At 32.6% G+C, this 17,031-nt stretch overlaps 1 protein-coding gene across 1 annotated transcript; it reads left to right on the forward strand.

Moving 5' to 3' along the window:
- Window positions 1–5,157: 5,157 nt before the first annotated feature.
- LOC25495945 (mRNA-decapping enzyme subunit 2) lies at window positions 5,158–14,932 on the forward strand. The gene is made up of 8 exons (XM_013596209.3): window positions 5,158–5,379; window positions 8,461–8,612; window positions 9,390–9,517; window positions 10,396–10,491; window positions 11,243–11,395; window positions 12,966–13,069; window positions 13,153–13,220; window positions 14,305–14,932. Exons 1-8 carry the CDS (start codon window positions 5,300–5,302, stop codon window positions 14,484–14,486), a joined length of 963 nt encoding a protein of 320 aa, XP_013451663.1. The 5' UTR covers window positions 5,158–5,299; the 3' UTR covers window positions 14,487–14,932.
- The last annotated feature ends 2,099 nt before the right edge of the window (window positions 14,933–17,031 follow it).

The raw sequence follows: 17,031 nt of genomic DNA on the forward strand, positions 1-17,031 counted from the left end.
CAAAAATGTGGAACAATTTTAAACAAATATTACCACCTTCACTGCTGACCAGACGACCTTGTATAAAACACTAAGTACTTCTTCAATATAAAAACTGATTTTATATGTCCCCTTCATTGTTTCTTCGAAAAATCAAATGAAAAAGCAGAGAATTCAATACTCCCATCTCCATGAAAATGAACATAAATCAAGACATAGTACGTATAAGTCCACACAACAAAACCATTGTGAAATTTATTATCGACGGTGAGGTCTGTCATAAGATCTTGGAAAATTCTCAACTCTCGAAAATAAAGGTAACCTTCTAAAACAGGGTCATCAAGAGGCAAATTGAAGTTGTCGTCTCCATAAACAAGACAATTATAAAACAAACATAATAGCTCTTCATAAGACCACTGCACATTTATTTCCTCAGCGGCAACCTCAAGAAGTAAGAGCCCATTGATGGAAAGAGTGTCATTAAGAGGAACAAAACTAACCAAAAGTAAGGTTAGGAGGCGGCTGATGATTGAGAAAACCAATTTTTTTTTATTGGTTGATTTTTTTCTCTTTTTTTCAACATTTCATCTACAATTGTGTTTCCTTAATTATAAGTAACGCAAATCCCATATAAAGTGAGATTCAATGCTTTGAAAAATTGTGTTTTTCCGATTTGTTAGTATATGTTTGGAGTGTATGTGTTATTTAAATGGAAGTATCTCTTCGATTTTGAATGGAATCGAATGATGTTTCATCATCTCTATAGCTTCTAATAATTGGAGGAAGATAACTCAAAATCAAACATTCAAACCACTTTACAAACCATGTCCTAACCATTTCAATGATTTTGATGAGATATAGTTAATGTTTTTATCATGATTTATCTTTTACAAACAAAATTAAGTGTACTTATTTCATGTGTAACGTACTAAATTAACATATAGTTTTTGACGAATTGAGTAAATTCTCTGTAAAACTAATTGAAGTGTAAATGGATTAGATCATGATTTTAATTTAAAAAACTAAGCCATGTAATCTTTTTTAAATAATTTTGGTGTAACTATAATTGTCTTATTATTATGTTTGTGAGCTCTGATTGTTGTTTGTTGCGTTTATCAGTATCAATGTTTTTTTTAGAAGATGATCTATCTCCAGGAAGTGGTTGTTCTTAATAATTTCAAGGATGTTATACATACATATAGAACACCTCTTCCAAGTGTTAATGATGTTCTAAGTTATCTAATAAATCATGCAATACCAAATCTTGTCAAACAAAAGAGACTTTCTTTTACTTCGATTAGAACATTGGATATGAATTCAAGTGGCTAGGTTATTGAAGAAATTGTCTTATTATATAATGATATGAAGTGCTTTACCAAAACAAAAAGTAAAAGTGTACAAGGAAAAGTTCCAACTTCCACCTCGAGGATATAGATAGTTTATGAAGGAAAGTGTATTGGATATGATGATGGTGCTGAATGCTTTTTTCAAATGATTCAAACCAGAATGATGTATAAAATTTCAGGTGGGAAATTGATGCCTAAGAATACCCAATATAACAAGTTGAGCGGTAGTGTAGAAATTGTGTTGTGTGTAGCTTCTAAAGTGGAAGTAATACAAAGATCTATTATACTAAGTATCTAAGGATGGAGAGATGGTTCGGAAGTTTGTTTGCAAAAATACATCGGTATTTCAATAAAAGTATTTTTTTGTTGACTTTTTATGATATTAAAATCTATTGTAATATATTAAAGTTAACCCTTGACCTTTTTAAATTAGTTGTTACAAGCGATTATCTAGCTTTTATCTACAATTATGTTTCCTTAATTATAGGTAACTCAAATCCCATATAGAGTAAGATTGAATGCGTTTTAATGACTTTTTAATGACTACAATTATGTTCAGTTTGTGAATGAAGTCGAATACGGTTGCACCATCACCTTACCTTCTAATATTGGAAGAAGAGAACACAAAATTAAAAAACAAACCACCTTATAAATCATATCCTATCCATTTCAATGAATTTTGATGAGATATAATTAATATTTTCGTCATGATTTTTCTTTTACAAACAAAATTAACTATATTTCTTATTTAATTTGTAATGTACATATAGTTTTAGACGAATTGAGTAAATTCTCTGTAAAATTAAGTTAAGTGAAAATTGATTAGATCATGATTTTAATGTAGAAAATTAAGTTACGTGGTCTTTTTTTTAATTAATTTTAGCGTAATTATAAATATCTAATTTTGTATATTATCCGTAATTATTGTTTGTTGCGTTTACCAATAGTTAATTGTTTTTTACAAGATGATCTATCTCTAGAAAGTGGCTGCTCTCAGTCATTCCAATGATGTTATACATATATGCAATGCACATCTTTCAAGTGCTAATGATGTTCCAAGTTATCTAACAATTAACATATAGTTTATATAGTATTTTTCTTATTGTAGTGGGATATTTTTATATTTCAATATGATTTAATTTTTTAATTAAAATTTAAAATAGTATTATTAAAGGATAAAAAAGTAAATATAGTAGTTTAAATGAATTATAAAATAGGTAATGAAAAAGACAACACAAACTCATGTATTTTCTATATATATATAGTATATATAATGAAGTTAAAACATTCTAACACATAAATAGAATAAGCTTTTTATCTATATATCAAAAGAATTTTTGCGGGTCTTGCAATCCTGCACACTGGTCTGGTCTCCAATGTTGTGGCATTAAAAGTATTTTCTCTTCCTTTATCGATATTAAAGATATTTCGCACAACAAAAATTAAGGAAATCGAAAATGATCTCCTGAAGGTTTACATAAAGTTGAAGATAAGACCGAAGAGCGCTTATATGAGATAACACAAGTTTCTTCTAACTAAATCAACATCATGGGTTTGAAATCAGCTTTGGATATACAACAACGTTAACACTTTTATGCTATGTTTAGATAAGTGGTATGTGGTGGAATATAATTGAATTGAGTGAGATATAACATCATTCCGTTGTTCGGTTTTGTAATTGGAATGAAATGGAACATAATGGAACCCATTTCATCCAATACCACTCACTCTTCCAAATTTTCATTCCCCTCAATTTGGGATGTATGCAATGGAATGGAACAATCTTAACAATATAATTATTACTTTGTCCTTATTTTTATTTCATAGACCATTTCATTTCATTCCTATTAGTTGCTCTTAATTTGGATAATATTTTTTCTTGTATTCTTCAGGTAGTACAATTTGTAGAACATTATAATGTATTTTTGCTTGAATTGATTGAAAATGCAATGTTGTTCTGTTGTTGTTTTCTTCTGGCAGCGGCTATTTAAGGGGTTTTGTTTTTGGTGTTTACAACTTTGACCGGTTTGTTGTAGCTGTCATCAGTCTTGTTGCACTCCTTCTGCCGAGCTTGTTTAAATAAATTTATGCTCACTATTTGATATTTTTAGCGAAATTTAGTAGATGTAGGATTGATCTTAGAATCATTTAAACACTAAAAAAAAATATCATTAATGACCTCATACCACCAAAATAAATGAAAGATTGACCTCATATCATTAATGTATCCTTGTTTTATCAAATCATTTACATTTGCTTCCTTGTTATTCTTCTGATATTTTTGTTTTGTTTAACATTGTTTTGATATTTCAATTTGCTTTGTTCATGTCTTTTTTAGTTAAATAAGGGTAAAAATGGAATAAATAAGTTATAATGCTTTCCATTCCATCCACTTTCCAAACAATAGAATTGAAAGTTTATTCCATTCCATCATAAAATATCCAAATAATGGAATGGAATATCGATCCCGCTCCATTCCATCCCGCTCCATTCCATTCCACTCCATTCTGCTCATTTTAAGTTATCCAAACAGAGCCCTAGAGAGAATTTGCCACCCATATGGACCCCACAAGGCTCGAGGGATTAGTCTCCACACTACACGCGTGGAGGATACATGATTTACACAAAAAAAAAAGTTGAAGATCAGAACTAAAGTAGCTTCTACAGAGTTCAAGATAACATTACTTTGCTCTTAGTTTTTCTCTAGTACTCCTTGTGCGAGGTAAGTAAATGGTTGGTTATTATAATACCATCTAACATAGGAACCTCGTGGTTTCTCGCTGCACTTGGTCTTTTGTTAATATTCTTTGCATCGTCTGTAACCACCATCCATGTGTTGTATATTCTCAACATAAACCCCAATGTTTAAAGGGTCATAATGGCGTTTATTTGGGCTTAGCTTGGTGCTAGAATTTATTTTCAGATTAAACCTTTTTCTGTTCAACTTGGTCTTGACTTTTTGACTAAGTCCAATCCCTAGGTCCATTTCTTCGTTTTGAATCTCTTTCTGCATGCTGATATATTCTTCCACGTTAGAAAAGTCATATTTGGCATGTTGTTGATGAATCTTCCCCCATTAAATGACCCATAATATCCACGAATATAGTTTTGTTATTTCTCTTTTTCCTTTCCACCTTGATTTAATCACCATGTAAAGAAGTAAGAATGTAATTACTCACCATAAAATGAATTGTATCCTCATTACTATCTCATTTTGTAACGTTTCTATTCAAAATCATTATCAATCCGTGAAAGGTATTACCGGTCACTGGGTTTATGAGTCGGTTCTGGATTTTTGAACAATGATTCATTATCTTTCTTTACGAGTTCAATATCTCTACCATATTTCGATACTACCATTACTTTTGATTTCTCTTTTGAAGGAGCACACTCTTTCATCACATGGTCGTAGACTCATAGCATCCACAATACATACAAATTATGTGTAGACCCTCGTATTGCACTTGGTACTACTCTCCATTTATCCCCACACAACCAACAATAGTCTTTTCCGAGATCAACTTCTACATAAATACACACAAACCTTATGCGATCAATCTTCAAGGTTTAAAGATCAACTTTAACACGAATACCGATCATTCAGGCCAAACCCCACAAAACATCTTCGTCATCAAAAACATCATTTAGGCTCATAACTCTTGTCAAAACAATAATTTTGTCAATCTTTGTCGTAAACACATTAAAAAATGGTGTCCATTATCTAACCACGAAGTCGTGATCATAAATCATTCACAATTCAGGCCCAAAATCACATGTGTGTAAGTTAAGGGGCCAAAATTGGAATTTAACCCAAAAACAAACAAACAAAAAAATTAACATTTGGATCCGAAAATTGGGTTGAAAATGTAATCATCATCAAATCAAAATTTCAAAATCTTCAATTCAATTCAATTATTATTTCAATTTAACGTTTAGGGTTTGAAACCCTAAACCCATTACGAATCCATTCATCAATGTCAAATCATCATCGTTCTCCAAGTTCTTCCTACAAAACCGTTCTTCCTCCACAAGAACTCCTCGATGATCTCTGCAGGTTCGTTAATTTTCCCTTTTTCTGCTTTTAGGTACGCTTTTCTTTTTAATTTTTTTTCTTCTGAATTTTTACTTGCTTAGAAATGATTTAGTAGTGTGTTACATGAAGAATCGTGGTGTTCGTTTTTGATGATTATTTTTTTCTTTTGGAAATGGTAAATTAAGCTTTAGTGGATTGATTCATGTTTTTTTTTTCTTTTCTGCTGTTGAAATTTTACGTTTTTTCTTTTTCTTTTTCTGTTTGTTTAGTTAGAGTGTTTTCGGTTACAAAAATTGATCTTGAATGAGTTGGTTTTAGTTTAACAATAAGACTCTGTTTGGATTGGCTTATTTTTTGAGATTATGCAAAATAGCTTATGCATATAAATAAGCTTTTATATTATTAATAAGCTTGTTAAGGTAGTTTATGAGAAAACAGCTTATGAAGATACAATTTTAGTTGGTGAAAACTTATGAATTAACATAAAAGCTTATTTATTTGCATAAGCTAAAAAATAAGTCATTCCAAACAGGCCCTAAATGTTAGTTGAATATGAAGTGGTTTGTGTTTGAATGTGTCTATGTATAAGTGAATTAATTTTGTATAATTGATTTTAGGTAAATGTGAGTTGAATGTGAAGTGGTTTATGTTTGGATATATTTAGGTAAAAGTGAGTCGAATAATAATTTTGAGTGTGAAAATCAGTCCTGGAGTCAAAAGCTACAAATTATTGTTTCAAGTTAGAATCAATTACAGAGGCAAAATCAATTTTATTCAAGAACATATAAATTTTGGTTCCATGTTTGTCTAGAATTGATTCTGAAGGTGTAAAATTGATTTTGACATACTCTTGAGTAGATTGATTTTGCCTCCAGAATTTTTCTTACATAAAGCTAGAAATTAGAGCTTTTGATTCTAGAATTGATTTTTACATTCAAACTTAGTGTTCAACTCACTTTTGCTTTAGTGTATCCAATCTTAAATCACTATACCGTCAACTCACTTATAGTTAGATTCGATTTTACAAAATCAATTAACTCAAATTCAATTATTTTCCCCGTAGAACCAAACACACACTAAGCATGTCAAAATCAGTTCTACACCTCCAAAATCATTGATTCCTCGTGAAACCAAACATACACTTAGAATAGAATAGTGCTGTCTTACTTGAGGAATTGTGGCGTTGACTGTGGATGAAACGTTTATTTTATTTTTTAAAATGAAGCATCGATGAATTAAGCATAGATGGTAAATTAAGCATCGATGAATTGATTCATGGTTCCTGAATATGTCAAGTGTTGTTACTTTAGGCCTGAATGTATCAAAGTTACAAAGACATCTTCCAGTGTTGATTTTTTTAGTAATTTTATGGATTTACAAAAAATGCATTTAAAGACGAATTTAGGCTTGTTGTTGTCGTTGTAATTTTGATACATTCAAGTACTATCATGACCAAGGTAGCCAGGATCGACTCCCAGTTCGTAGGATCGCACGATCTTATCTGCTTTCCCCACCCAAACAAGCTTCGACCTTGATCTGGGTCGTTTTTGCCATTTTTTTGGTCAGGATTGAATTTCTGCAGCAGAAACGTGCTGGGCTGGGCTTCACGAACCGGGTCGGGTCAAAAATAAAACCTGGTTTTATATATAAAAACGAAACACATTTCTTTCATCCTCACCTTTTCTAAACCCTAGCCAAGCGGCGGCCGCGATTCCATGTCCCTTTTCAGGTGAAGTTTTCGCCGTCATTCACTCTCTTCCGTCACCAAACCTTGTTTTCGTTCACTTTCATCCACTAAAACTCAGTTTTTCACATTACCCATAACTCTCTGCGTTATTTCCCCCCTTATCTCTATTCTCTGTTATGATTTTGAATAATGATGATGATTATGACTCATTAATGTGTAGTTTTTAATGCACTTAAGTTTTATAAGTTTTTTTATTTTGTTTTTGTGTATGTATATGTGAAGTTATAATTTTGCCCTTGAGTGGGTTCTTACGAACCGTGTTATGTCCCTCGTGTTTACGTTCCTACATCGGCCGACCGAACCTACGTAGGATCTCGATCCCGACCACATTGATCTTGACAGAGCCTCTTGCATTTAAGGACCAAAATGACTGTTTACTCTTATTGTTATCAATTTATTTTACTGTACTTATTAGTCGAGCTGTTAAAGGTTTTTTGATTGCCGAAGAATAGATTACTAGGCTAATTTTTTTTTTTGTTAGAATCCAATCGTTAGGATTCTGAGACCCAATCTGCAATAAGATAATGAACACTGCGAAAAAAAAACCAATTGAGTATAAGACGAAGATACTAATTGTCTTGAGTATACAATATACAATGAGCCTCATTAATGAACCCAAGTTTTCTCAAAGGAGGTAAATTTTGATATGACCGAACTATCTAAGGAAACTATATCACGTAAAATAGGTAGGAAAAACTTGTCACTATAACTACAATCGATACTACATGAAGCTGAAGTTATTTCGCCGCCTATGGTTTATGGCTGCAAGTTGCAAAACAGGGTGATGATGCGCTATCTGTATAGAGGGCTTTTCCAAATGCCAAACTTAACCTGAAATCAACTACTCAGTCAGGTCATATCCTTCCCTATGGCTTTTGGTGTAGAAGTACCATTACCATATGTACTCTGATGAAATAAATATCTCGATGAAAGTCTGGCTTATTCAAAGGAATCAACAACATCTAGAATACTGTGAGAATGAGATAAAGAGTATTTAGAAAAAGGATTATTAAGTCCCAACAAATCTTCAAGAACTTGTGTCAGGTTTTTGTGAGTGCAACTCTGGACATGGTATCAACAAGGAATTGGTTTAGAATATACCTTGTTTTTGGGGGTTCTGTCACCCATTCAATTGTTTTCTTCGGTTTTTGTTTATACTTTCTGATAACAGCTTGGACATTGATGAAATGATTTGGCATGCATTTTTGGTGATATTGGTTTATTGTATGCTGTTTGATATTCTATCCTTTTATTTGTGTAACACTCGGAATCATTTTCATTGACTCTCTCCTCTCTATTTCCTTTATTTACGTTGTTCTTATAATAAAAGGCCACTTTATGTGTTTATATTGCAGCCGGTTTGTGCTAAATGTGCCAAAGGAAGATCTTCAATCATTTGAAAGGATCTTATTTCTTGTGGAGTATGCACATTGGTTTTATGAAGATAATTCTGTAGAAAATAATCCATCTCTCAAGTCTTTAAGTCTGAAGGAGTTCACTTCTTTAAGTATCCTTACAACAGTTTTATTTTGTTTTCTATCCTTTGTTTAAAATAGCTTAAGTTACTCTTATTACTTAATTTACATTTTATAATAGTAATATATGAGCTATTCTTTCATGCACTGGATTCTTTCTTAGTTTTCATTATTAAACAAGGGAAAACAACACGATAAGCTGAATTCTTTGGTTTAGACATGGACGTGATATAACCATAGAATTTTTTTTCCTTGGATGTTTTGAAATCTTTGATTTTGTTAAAACTTTGTTGCTCTTCAAGATTTAAATATTCTATTATATTTTATACTTCATACGGTCTCTTGTAATGTATAAACTATTCCCCTTGTATGATTTTCTCTAATATTCTAACACCGAACCAAAGCATAACCATGTGAAATTTAGTTTTGTGGAAAGCTTCGTATTTTTGTCGCCATTTATGCTATGTTAAAGGTAGGAAACTGCATGTGCTACATTTCAGATCAAACTGTTAGTGACTTAGTGAAAATTTTCTCTGTATGGTATTGAACAAAAAGATGCTCACATGCTTGTGCACTAAGACACACATAATTCAAATGAAATGCTAGTATGAGAATAGTGTTGTTTTTGAATTTCATCTTTTGACCAGGTGAGATGAGGATATCCTTGTTATGATTTACTTTTTAGAGAATAGAAGGTAATGTGTTCCAGGCTTTGCATAGAGAAGGCTAATCATCCCGGCATTTTATTTTCATTGTCCTAATTTCTGTGTTCACATCATATACCTGGATTCTTCCTTAATATTGAGCAGTGTTCAATAGCTGTGATGTTTTGAAGCCTTATGTGGCCCATATAGATGATATTTTTAAGGACTTCACTTCTTACAAGGTTCGAGTTCCTGTAACTGGGGCAATAATTCTCGATGAAACCTTTGAAAGGGTAAGCTGAGAATAAACGCTCTTAACAGTACTGATTATTTGGTTTCTTAATAAGACAATACCTTGTTTCTCTATTATATTACAATTTATTATTATGGGTTATTTTTTGAAATATTGCTTTATCTCCATAAATCTTGTGTTCCGTAAAACCTATTGTTTCTGAACATGAGGGATGTAGGTACTTAAAATGTACATTAAATATTTTTAATTAGGTCTCTCGGAAGCAAAATTTTTCTGACTCAAGCACAACTATTTTATTTTTTTGACTCGAGCACAATTATTTATGAAGAAAAGTCATTCAGGTTTATTTAGTTGTAACCTGCAATTTCAAGCTGTCACTTTTTTCAGAAGGGAAAAGCCATATGTTGAAGCTAGTGTATATTTTACATCATGACATAAATTTTTCTAGGTTCAAGCAAATAATTTTATAATGAAGCTATGCAACTTTTCTAGGAAACTGTTAACTTGTGGTTTCTATTCTGTCAAGCAGTTATTTTAGGACAGTTATGTTTTGTGTTACCTATGTTGTGTCAGTTATGTTTTAAGGATAAATAAGAGAAGGGTCAGACATAAGAGGGTTGTCTGGAAGTTATTGAGTGGTTATTGGGAGAGACCCAACTCTCAAACATTTGGTGAAGGGAGAGAGGCCAGGGCTCTCGAAACCTTGGAGAACAATTATCTTAGTGTTATTATGTGTAATTTTTGTGTTATTCTCTGTACTGTAATTCTGTTTGTATCAATAAATATCAGAAATTGTTCCAAATCTGTTTGGTATTGAACCAATATCTATCAGAAACATCCATTGCGGTACTCAAAATGTTCCTATCTAAGTTATTTATTGGTATGTTGATCCTTATTTACTTCCATATCTGTTGACAGTGTTTGCTAGTTAAGGGATGGAAAGGTTCAAGTTGGAGCTTCCCTCGTGGCAAAAAGAGCAAAGATGAAGAAGATCATGCATGTGCCGTTAGAGAAGTAAGTGTGACTGTTCAGAGTTATCCCTTTTTTACTCTAGTCGTGAATGACTCTCTTTACATTTTCTTTTGTACTGTTGGTCTAGGAAACATAACAAAATTGATATAGATTTATAAAACCTACAAGTATTTTGAATTGGTTAATTCATGTCATACTAAGAGTGCATTTCACCCATCTTAGTTTTGGCTTATCATTTCCTTAAATGGAGAAGTTAGGCAAAAAGTCCTTCTTCTTAAAGACTAGTAGGCGTATTGAAACATTCCCCACATAAGTTATCTATAAAACGGTTTTAAACATCGATAATTTTTATTTATCTCAATAACATAACATACTATTTTTAAAATCATTTAAAATTTCCATATACGATTTCTGATAGTTATTCTTAATACAACAGTGAGTTTTGTAATACATGCATTCGATAAAAAGTTATTGAACAGTGTAAAAATACCATAGTATTTTGGTGTAATTTGAACTCTTTTCACTTGTATATATTCTAAAAGAAATTGAAAACTATTACTTGCTAATGTTGGTCTTATAGAATTTTTAATAAGATTGAGGTTTTTATAAAAATATTTCATGAAAAAAAAATTTATTTAAAAAAATAGCCTGTAAGATGGAATCAAGCTAAAATCACCAAACAATTTCAGCTCTTATTTTCAGCTTTTAATTTAAGGAAAATTTAAGCTTGGTCAAATACACCAGAGTCTTGCCTTGGCTTTTCCTAACCTGTTTTTGTTTGTGCTAAATGCAGGTTTTGGAAGAAACTGGTTTTGATGTTTCAAAATTTCTTAACAAGGATGAATACCTTGAAGTTATTTTTGGACAACAGAGAGTACGACTTTACATTATTGCTGGTGTTAAAGATGATACATCATTTGCCCCACAAACCAAAAAGGAGATCAGTGTATGTGATTCTTTTGATGTATTTATTTTGAAGGTTTTTACAATTCAACCATCGCATGTCCTTAACACTAGAGTTATCACCAATATTTTTAGTAGTAGTTTCAGATAAAAAAATAAAATTTCTTTGCATAAAGAGAGCGGAAAACTACAAGGCACTATGAGTTATATACCCTGATTTCCAAAACAAAGAAGGTAGATGAAAAGCATAGAGTCATAGTATTCCAGAAACAAGAAAACATCTGCATATAAGGAGAAAATATATGATCATGGGTATTCTCCTCCAGCCTAATGTACATATTATTCTGTTAGGATATAGGATGAAGGAGAATTAGTTAGGGAAGTTTGTTATTTGATTAGCTGGAGAGTATCATGTATAGATAGAAGAATAGAAGGACATAGAAGATTCATTGAGTATTGTAAACATTTTGTGAATGGAGTAGTGACTGTGACTCTATTGTAGAAGGGGAGAGTTTTCTCTCCAATTCTTTCATATTTTCTCGATAAAAGTGTTCTTAGTATTCAATTCTAATTTTTGGGTTTGTAAACATATTCTCTTTTAAGCTGCCCCACAGATGGATATAGGATAAAGAGGGAGATTACTAGGATATGGAAACATAATCAAAATCTTATTACCTCTTTACAACAAGTGTATCATATCTAAGTTTAAAGTTTCCAATTTCTGAAATTAAAATATCAAAGAAATTATTATTTGACAAAAACACACTTAGTACAGAGATAAATAAGATTTTTTTTTGTTTTTGGCAAAACAAATTTTAGAACATTGAAAGCTTAATATTTAACCACGCCGGCAGCACACTCCATCACACCAAGAGTTATGTGTGTAGGCCCTAAAAGGTCGATAAATGCGGGTTTCCCAACAACACTCGTTCATGCCTAAGACTAGACATCTAGAGAGTGGGAAAATATGGTTTGCTCAACAACATTTATAGGATAGTCTGATGCATATTTTGAAGTTTATACTTGGCGTAATTCATCCTGAAAAGCTCCTGGGACGTGGATTGCCCAAATCTATCAGAATTACTTTGACCATATTTCAAGAAGGTTTAACATATTTTTCTATTTTGTCACCAAACCATTTATATTGAATAAATGAAGTTGTGAAACATATAGTGCTTATCATTTTTATCCCTTGTTCAGCTGTAGTTTGTGTACTAGTGTTGCCGATATATTGAGTCACGTTTCCTTGAAATTTGAATTTGTATTTATTCCCTGCATTGTTTAGTTTTATAGCTCCTTAACTAATGTAGGAGATAAGAATTATAAGAGAAGTAGTTAGACTACCTTAGTTACAGTTCTACTGTAGGAGATAAGAATTATAAGAGAAGTAGTTAGACTAGCTTAGTTATAGTTAGATCAGTGTGCTACAGCTGGCACCAAACAGCTATGAACAGCTGTCAAGTGACGGACACATGTCAGTTTGTTAAAGGTTATTGTAACTGTTTTCTATTCATTTAATGAGAGTCAGAAATTGATAAGTTAGTTAAACATCTTCTATGAACTCTCTGAATTTTACAAGAATGCTGAGAATTCATCTTATTATATCTTTACAGGAAATTGCATGGCAACGGCTCGATGAACTTCAACCTTCTAGTGATGAAGTGATATCTCGTGGGATCACTGGTCTTAAGCTGTATATGGTGTCCCCTTTTCTGGCGTGAGTACAACTTCATATTTTTGATATTTTGGTAATGTCTCTTGTGTTGTCAATGTTAAAAAAGATTCACTGCCTTCATGCAGATCTTTGAAATCTTGGATTTCAACACACCAACCTCATATGGCTCCAAGACCTGATTTGCCACTTAAAGGTATTTCCTATGTCAATGCAAGTGCTGGTTGGTTGTTACAAGCATCTGTTATTTTATTGTTTAACTGCCTATAATGAAAATAAAGAAAGAGAAACTAACTTGAGAAAGAACATTCTGAATCTGTTTTATTATTTATGACCTTAGCTGTATGCACAGTATATTAATGCACTTGCATATACTGTTAACATTCCCCGTCTTCTCAAGGTGGTATAACAGAAGGCTGCACTCTGATTTGGTCAAGAATGGATTGAAAATGGGGGTCTGTGCGACACTTAGAAAGGGAGTCTGTAAGTTGATCAAGAGACGTCACATGCACAACATTTAGAAAATTAGTAATCGCGTAACCCTTTTGCAAAGAAAATAAAAATCCAATTCCACGAGCTTTACTCTGGTTATCACAATTAACTACATTAGTGCAAGAAATCTGCAATAACAGGGCTGCAGCCGTAACCCTTGATGTATGGTATCCTTAAGGTACCATGGAATTCTTTTGACAATTTTCGAGTGCTCTAAAGTGGGCACTTCTATGTATTGGAAGACCGTATTAACAAAAAACTGATTTGTGGACGAGTGATTCTAGCATTAAGCTAGGCTCCAACCTAGAAATAAAGGGAAGGGTCAAAAAATGAATCTCCCAGAGACTTCTGAAAGTTTGCAGTTTCCTGGCTTGTGATTGGTCACTGGTTTGCTATCTGCCCTGTTTAGAAGGTTCTCAATATGCTTTGATGGATACAACAGTAAAGAGCCACCCACAGAGAGGGGTTTAATTTAATCTGGATTTCAAGAAGAAAAAAAAAATCAATTGAACCTAGTTGCTTCAAGGAAAATTGTGTTACACACTTCTGAATGAGCTACTGAACTAGAGAAGATCAGGGATGATAATATCATCCACATAAATGAAGTTGATTGCTAAGCAGCACAGTGGTGTATGCGCAGTAGTGTTGCCTAGATTCACCCATATTATTACTGACATATTTTAATTCGCTGTAGTCGTATGCAGTGTCATGCATTTTGACTTTTATTCTCGTAGATTTTTTAAACTTTTGCATCAGGATTACTAACAGGCCTTTATTCTTTTGTTAAGGAATTTGTGTGTGGAAAGCAAAGCACAGTTCTACTGGAAGCAGTTCCACAATTATGGACAGCCAACCAACAAAATCTGAACCAGATTCTCAGCCTATCGATGTGGGGCCTGGCCGGAGCTTAAGGAATTTCAGATTTAGCATTGCACCAATTTTACAAGCAATGGAAGCTTCCTTTTCTTGAAAGTCCCGCAACCATTCCTGTAAAGTATTCTTCAACTGAATTGTTTTGCCCATTTCACCCGTAGTTATCCCTCTCTATGGTCTAGTTAGGTTTCTGTACATTATGTTTGTCCAGTAGTCTAATATGTAGATTATGTGCATCAACCAAGTATCTGTACCTGTGAAAAGATAGTATTCTCAGTAGCATATGAAGAAGTAGAAACATTCCGGTGTAAAAGTTACTGTACTCCGTCTAATCAGCACTCGTTCTTGTGATACCTCAAACTCAATCTCAAAAAGAGTAGAATTTATTTCTGCGGTTATGTATACTATAAATCTCTACAAAGCAGCTACTTCATGCCAACATAGCAAGCACATTTTTTGTTGTTGGAAAACTTGTGCTGTAAACATGACATCTTTATTGTTGAAAATAAAGGGATTGTTTATGTGATACCCCACATTCTATGACTCTTTCTGTTTAAAATATTTGATATTCACAAGTAAAATGTATTTTCTTTTTTTCGAATGTATATTGGCTTTCGAAAGTAACCGTTGCAGTTTAAGTTGTACAAGTTCGACTCCAGATTGCGCAGAAAATATGCCCCAAGTGTTAGCTTTCAATAGGTGTTTATGATGTGCTTAACCTGTTGAATGTTAATTTGCAGGGCATGTTTTAATATATTTTGAAATCAATTTTTCGGAATGTATCAATGGTGGTTTTGAAGTTTACTTCAAAAGCACGTTAAAAATAGTTTTGATATACACCACTAGTTGTATCTCGTATCTTTTGGGTATACAATTTTTTTTTTGAAGGATCTTTTTTGGGTATACATGGTCATTAGTGTTTATCTTTATTCAAAATTGTCTAAGATTTTGAGTGTCCTTTGTGAATTATGAAGTTGGTGTCTTATGTTACACCAGACTAAGCTGAGACTATTTTCATACACATGACATACAATTTCAACGTGTGGAACTTCACTAGATTATGTGACTTTATAGCATGTTTATGCATGTTTTTTTTCGAGCACGCATAACATGATTCACTTCTAGAGTGTGTTTTTTTAGGGCATGTTTCTTTTCCATAATAAACGTTCAAATGATCTTTATAAGACCATTTACAATGGTTGAAAAGTTTCAACAACCCTCAACATCCACTTTTTCAATTTCCAACACTCCACATCATTTTCTCTCTCTTAATTCAACACCCATTCAATTTTTACCTCTCCAATGATTTTTTCATTCAACATCCTACCCCACCACCTTTTATTTCTTATTCTTATTTAATTTTATATTTTTGTTTTTATAATTACATAAAATTACAATTATTGATTATAATTAAATTAAAATGAAGAAACACTTAACAATTTTATTTTTTTTGTAAAAACAAAATTTATTTAAATAATTTATTTTTATTTTCTTAACATAAATAAAATGCAATACAACAAACTAAGTACGGGTCACACAAATAGCTTAAAATGCAAGACAACAAACAAGCACACAACACACAAGTAATTTACTTAGTATGATACAAATCATCTTCAATGGCGAAACATTCCAAACTTTGTCCATATGTGCTTCACTAGATTTGCTTGCAATTCGTGATGAACATTTGGATCACGCAACTCGGATCTAGCACGCACATGATTTGCAAAAGTGGGTAACACCTCGGTCGAGTATGGTTGCGGTGTACCAGATCCACTTCCCTCAGATTGCTCAAAATCGGTCCAACGTTGAGCATATGTATCTCGTTCATCCTCAACAATCATATTATGCAATATGATGCATGACCTCATGATGATACCCAAATCGGCTATGTCCCACAAGCGAGCTGGTTCACGGATGATTTTAAATCGAGCTTGAAGCACTCCAAAAGCACGTTCGATGTCCTTCCGACATGCCTCCTGATGTTTTGCAAATAACTTATCGGGTTCACTTTGAGGAAGTCTAATTGATTTGACGAAAGTTGGATAAGATGGGTAGATACCATCAGCTAGATAGTATGCCATATTATAGGGACGTTGATTCACAAAGAAATTCACCCGTGGAGCCTTTCCCTGTTCTACTACGAGATTCACTACCTTCCTTTAATTTTTTTCGACGCTGAATAAATCGGTTGACGATATAAGTGTCTTCAATATCACGTTTTTGTTTGTAGGCTTCGATATCAAAAGGATCCATTGATAGTCTTTGGTGATATTGGAAGTAGATAGGAATGAGATTTGTGATATTGGAAATAGATAGGAATGAGATTTGTGATATTGGAAGTAGATATGAGTCCCTATATATAAGTACATTGTGTGGTGGATACTAACAGATTCGAAATAAGTTATTGTATTGTATTAAAGCAAACACTGATAATTATTAAAGCAAACAATGGGGACTAGACAACACTGATAATTATTAAAGCAAACAGTCGGGATAATTATTAAAGTCACGGATAGTATCATTTTATTAAACAATAGGCACACATTCCAACAAATGGAGGAACACTTTCAAATAGTCTTTGAAATAAAAGTCACGGATAATTGGTAAAGCAAACACTAGGGACTAGACAACACTGACAAATA

The sequence above is a fragment of the Medicago truncatula genome, chromosome 6, assembly GCF_003473485.1.
Source record: "Medicago truncatula cultivar Jemalong A17 chromosome 6, MtrunA17r5.0-ANR, whole genome shotgun sequence".
Taxonomy (NCBI): Eukaryota; Viridiplantae; Streptophyta; class Magnoliopsida; order Fabales; family Fabaceae; genus Medicago; species Medicago truncatula.

Bases quoted from the DNA above. Each gene is read 5' to 3' on its own strand.
- LOC25495945 (XM_013596209.3), top strand. From the start codon at position 5,300: ATGTCAAATCATCATCGTTCTCCAAGTTCTTCCTACAAAACCGTTCTT. The intron at 9,518-10,395 runs GTAAGCTGAGAA...ATCTGTTGACAG, and splicing joins TCGATGAAACCTTTGAAAGG to TGTTTGCTAGTTAAGGGATG. The intron at 10,492-11,242 runs GTAAGTGTGACT...TGCTAAATGCAG, and splicing joins ATGCATGTGCCGTTAGAGAA to GTTTTGGAAGAAACTGGTTT.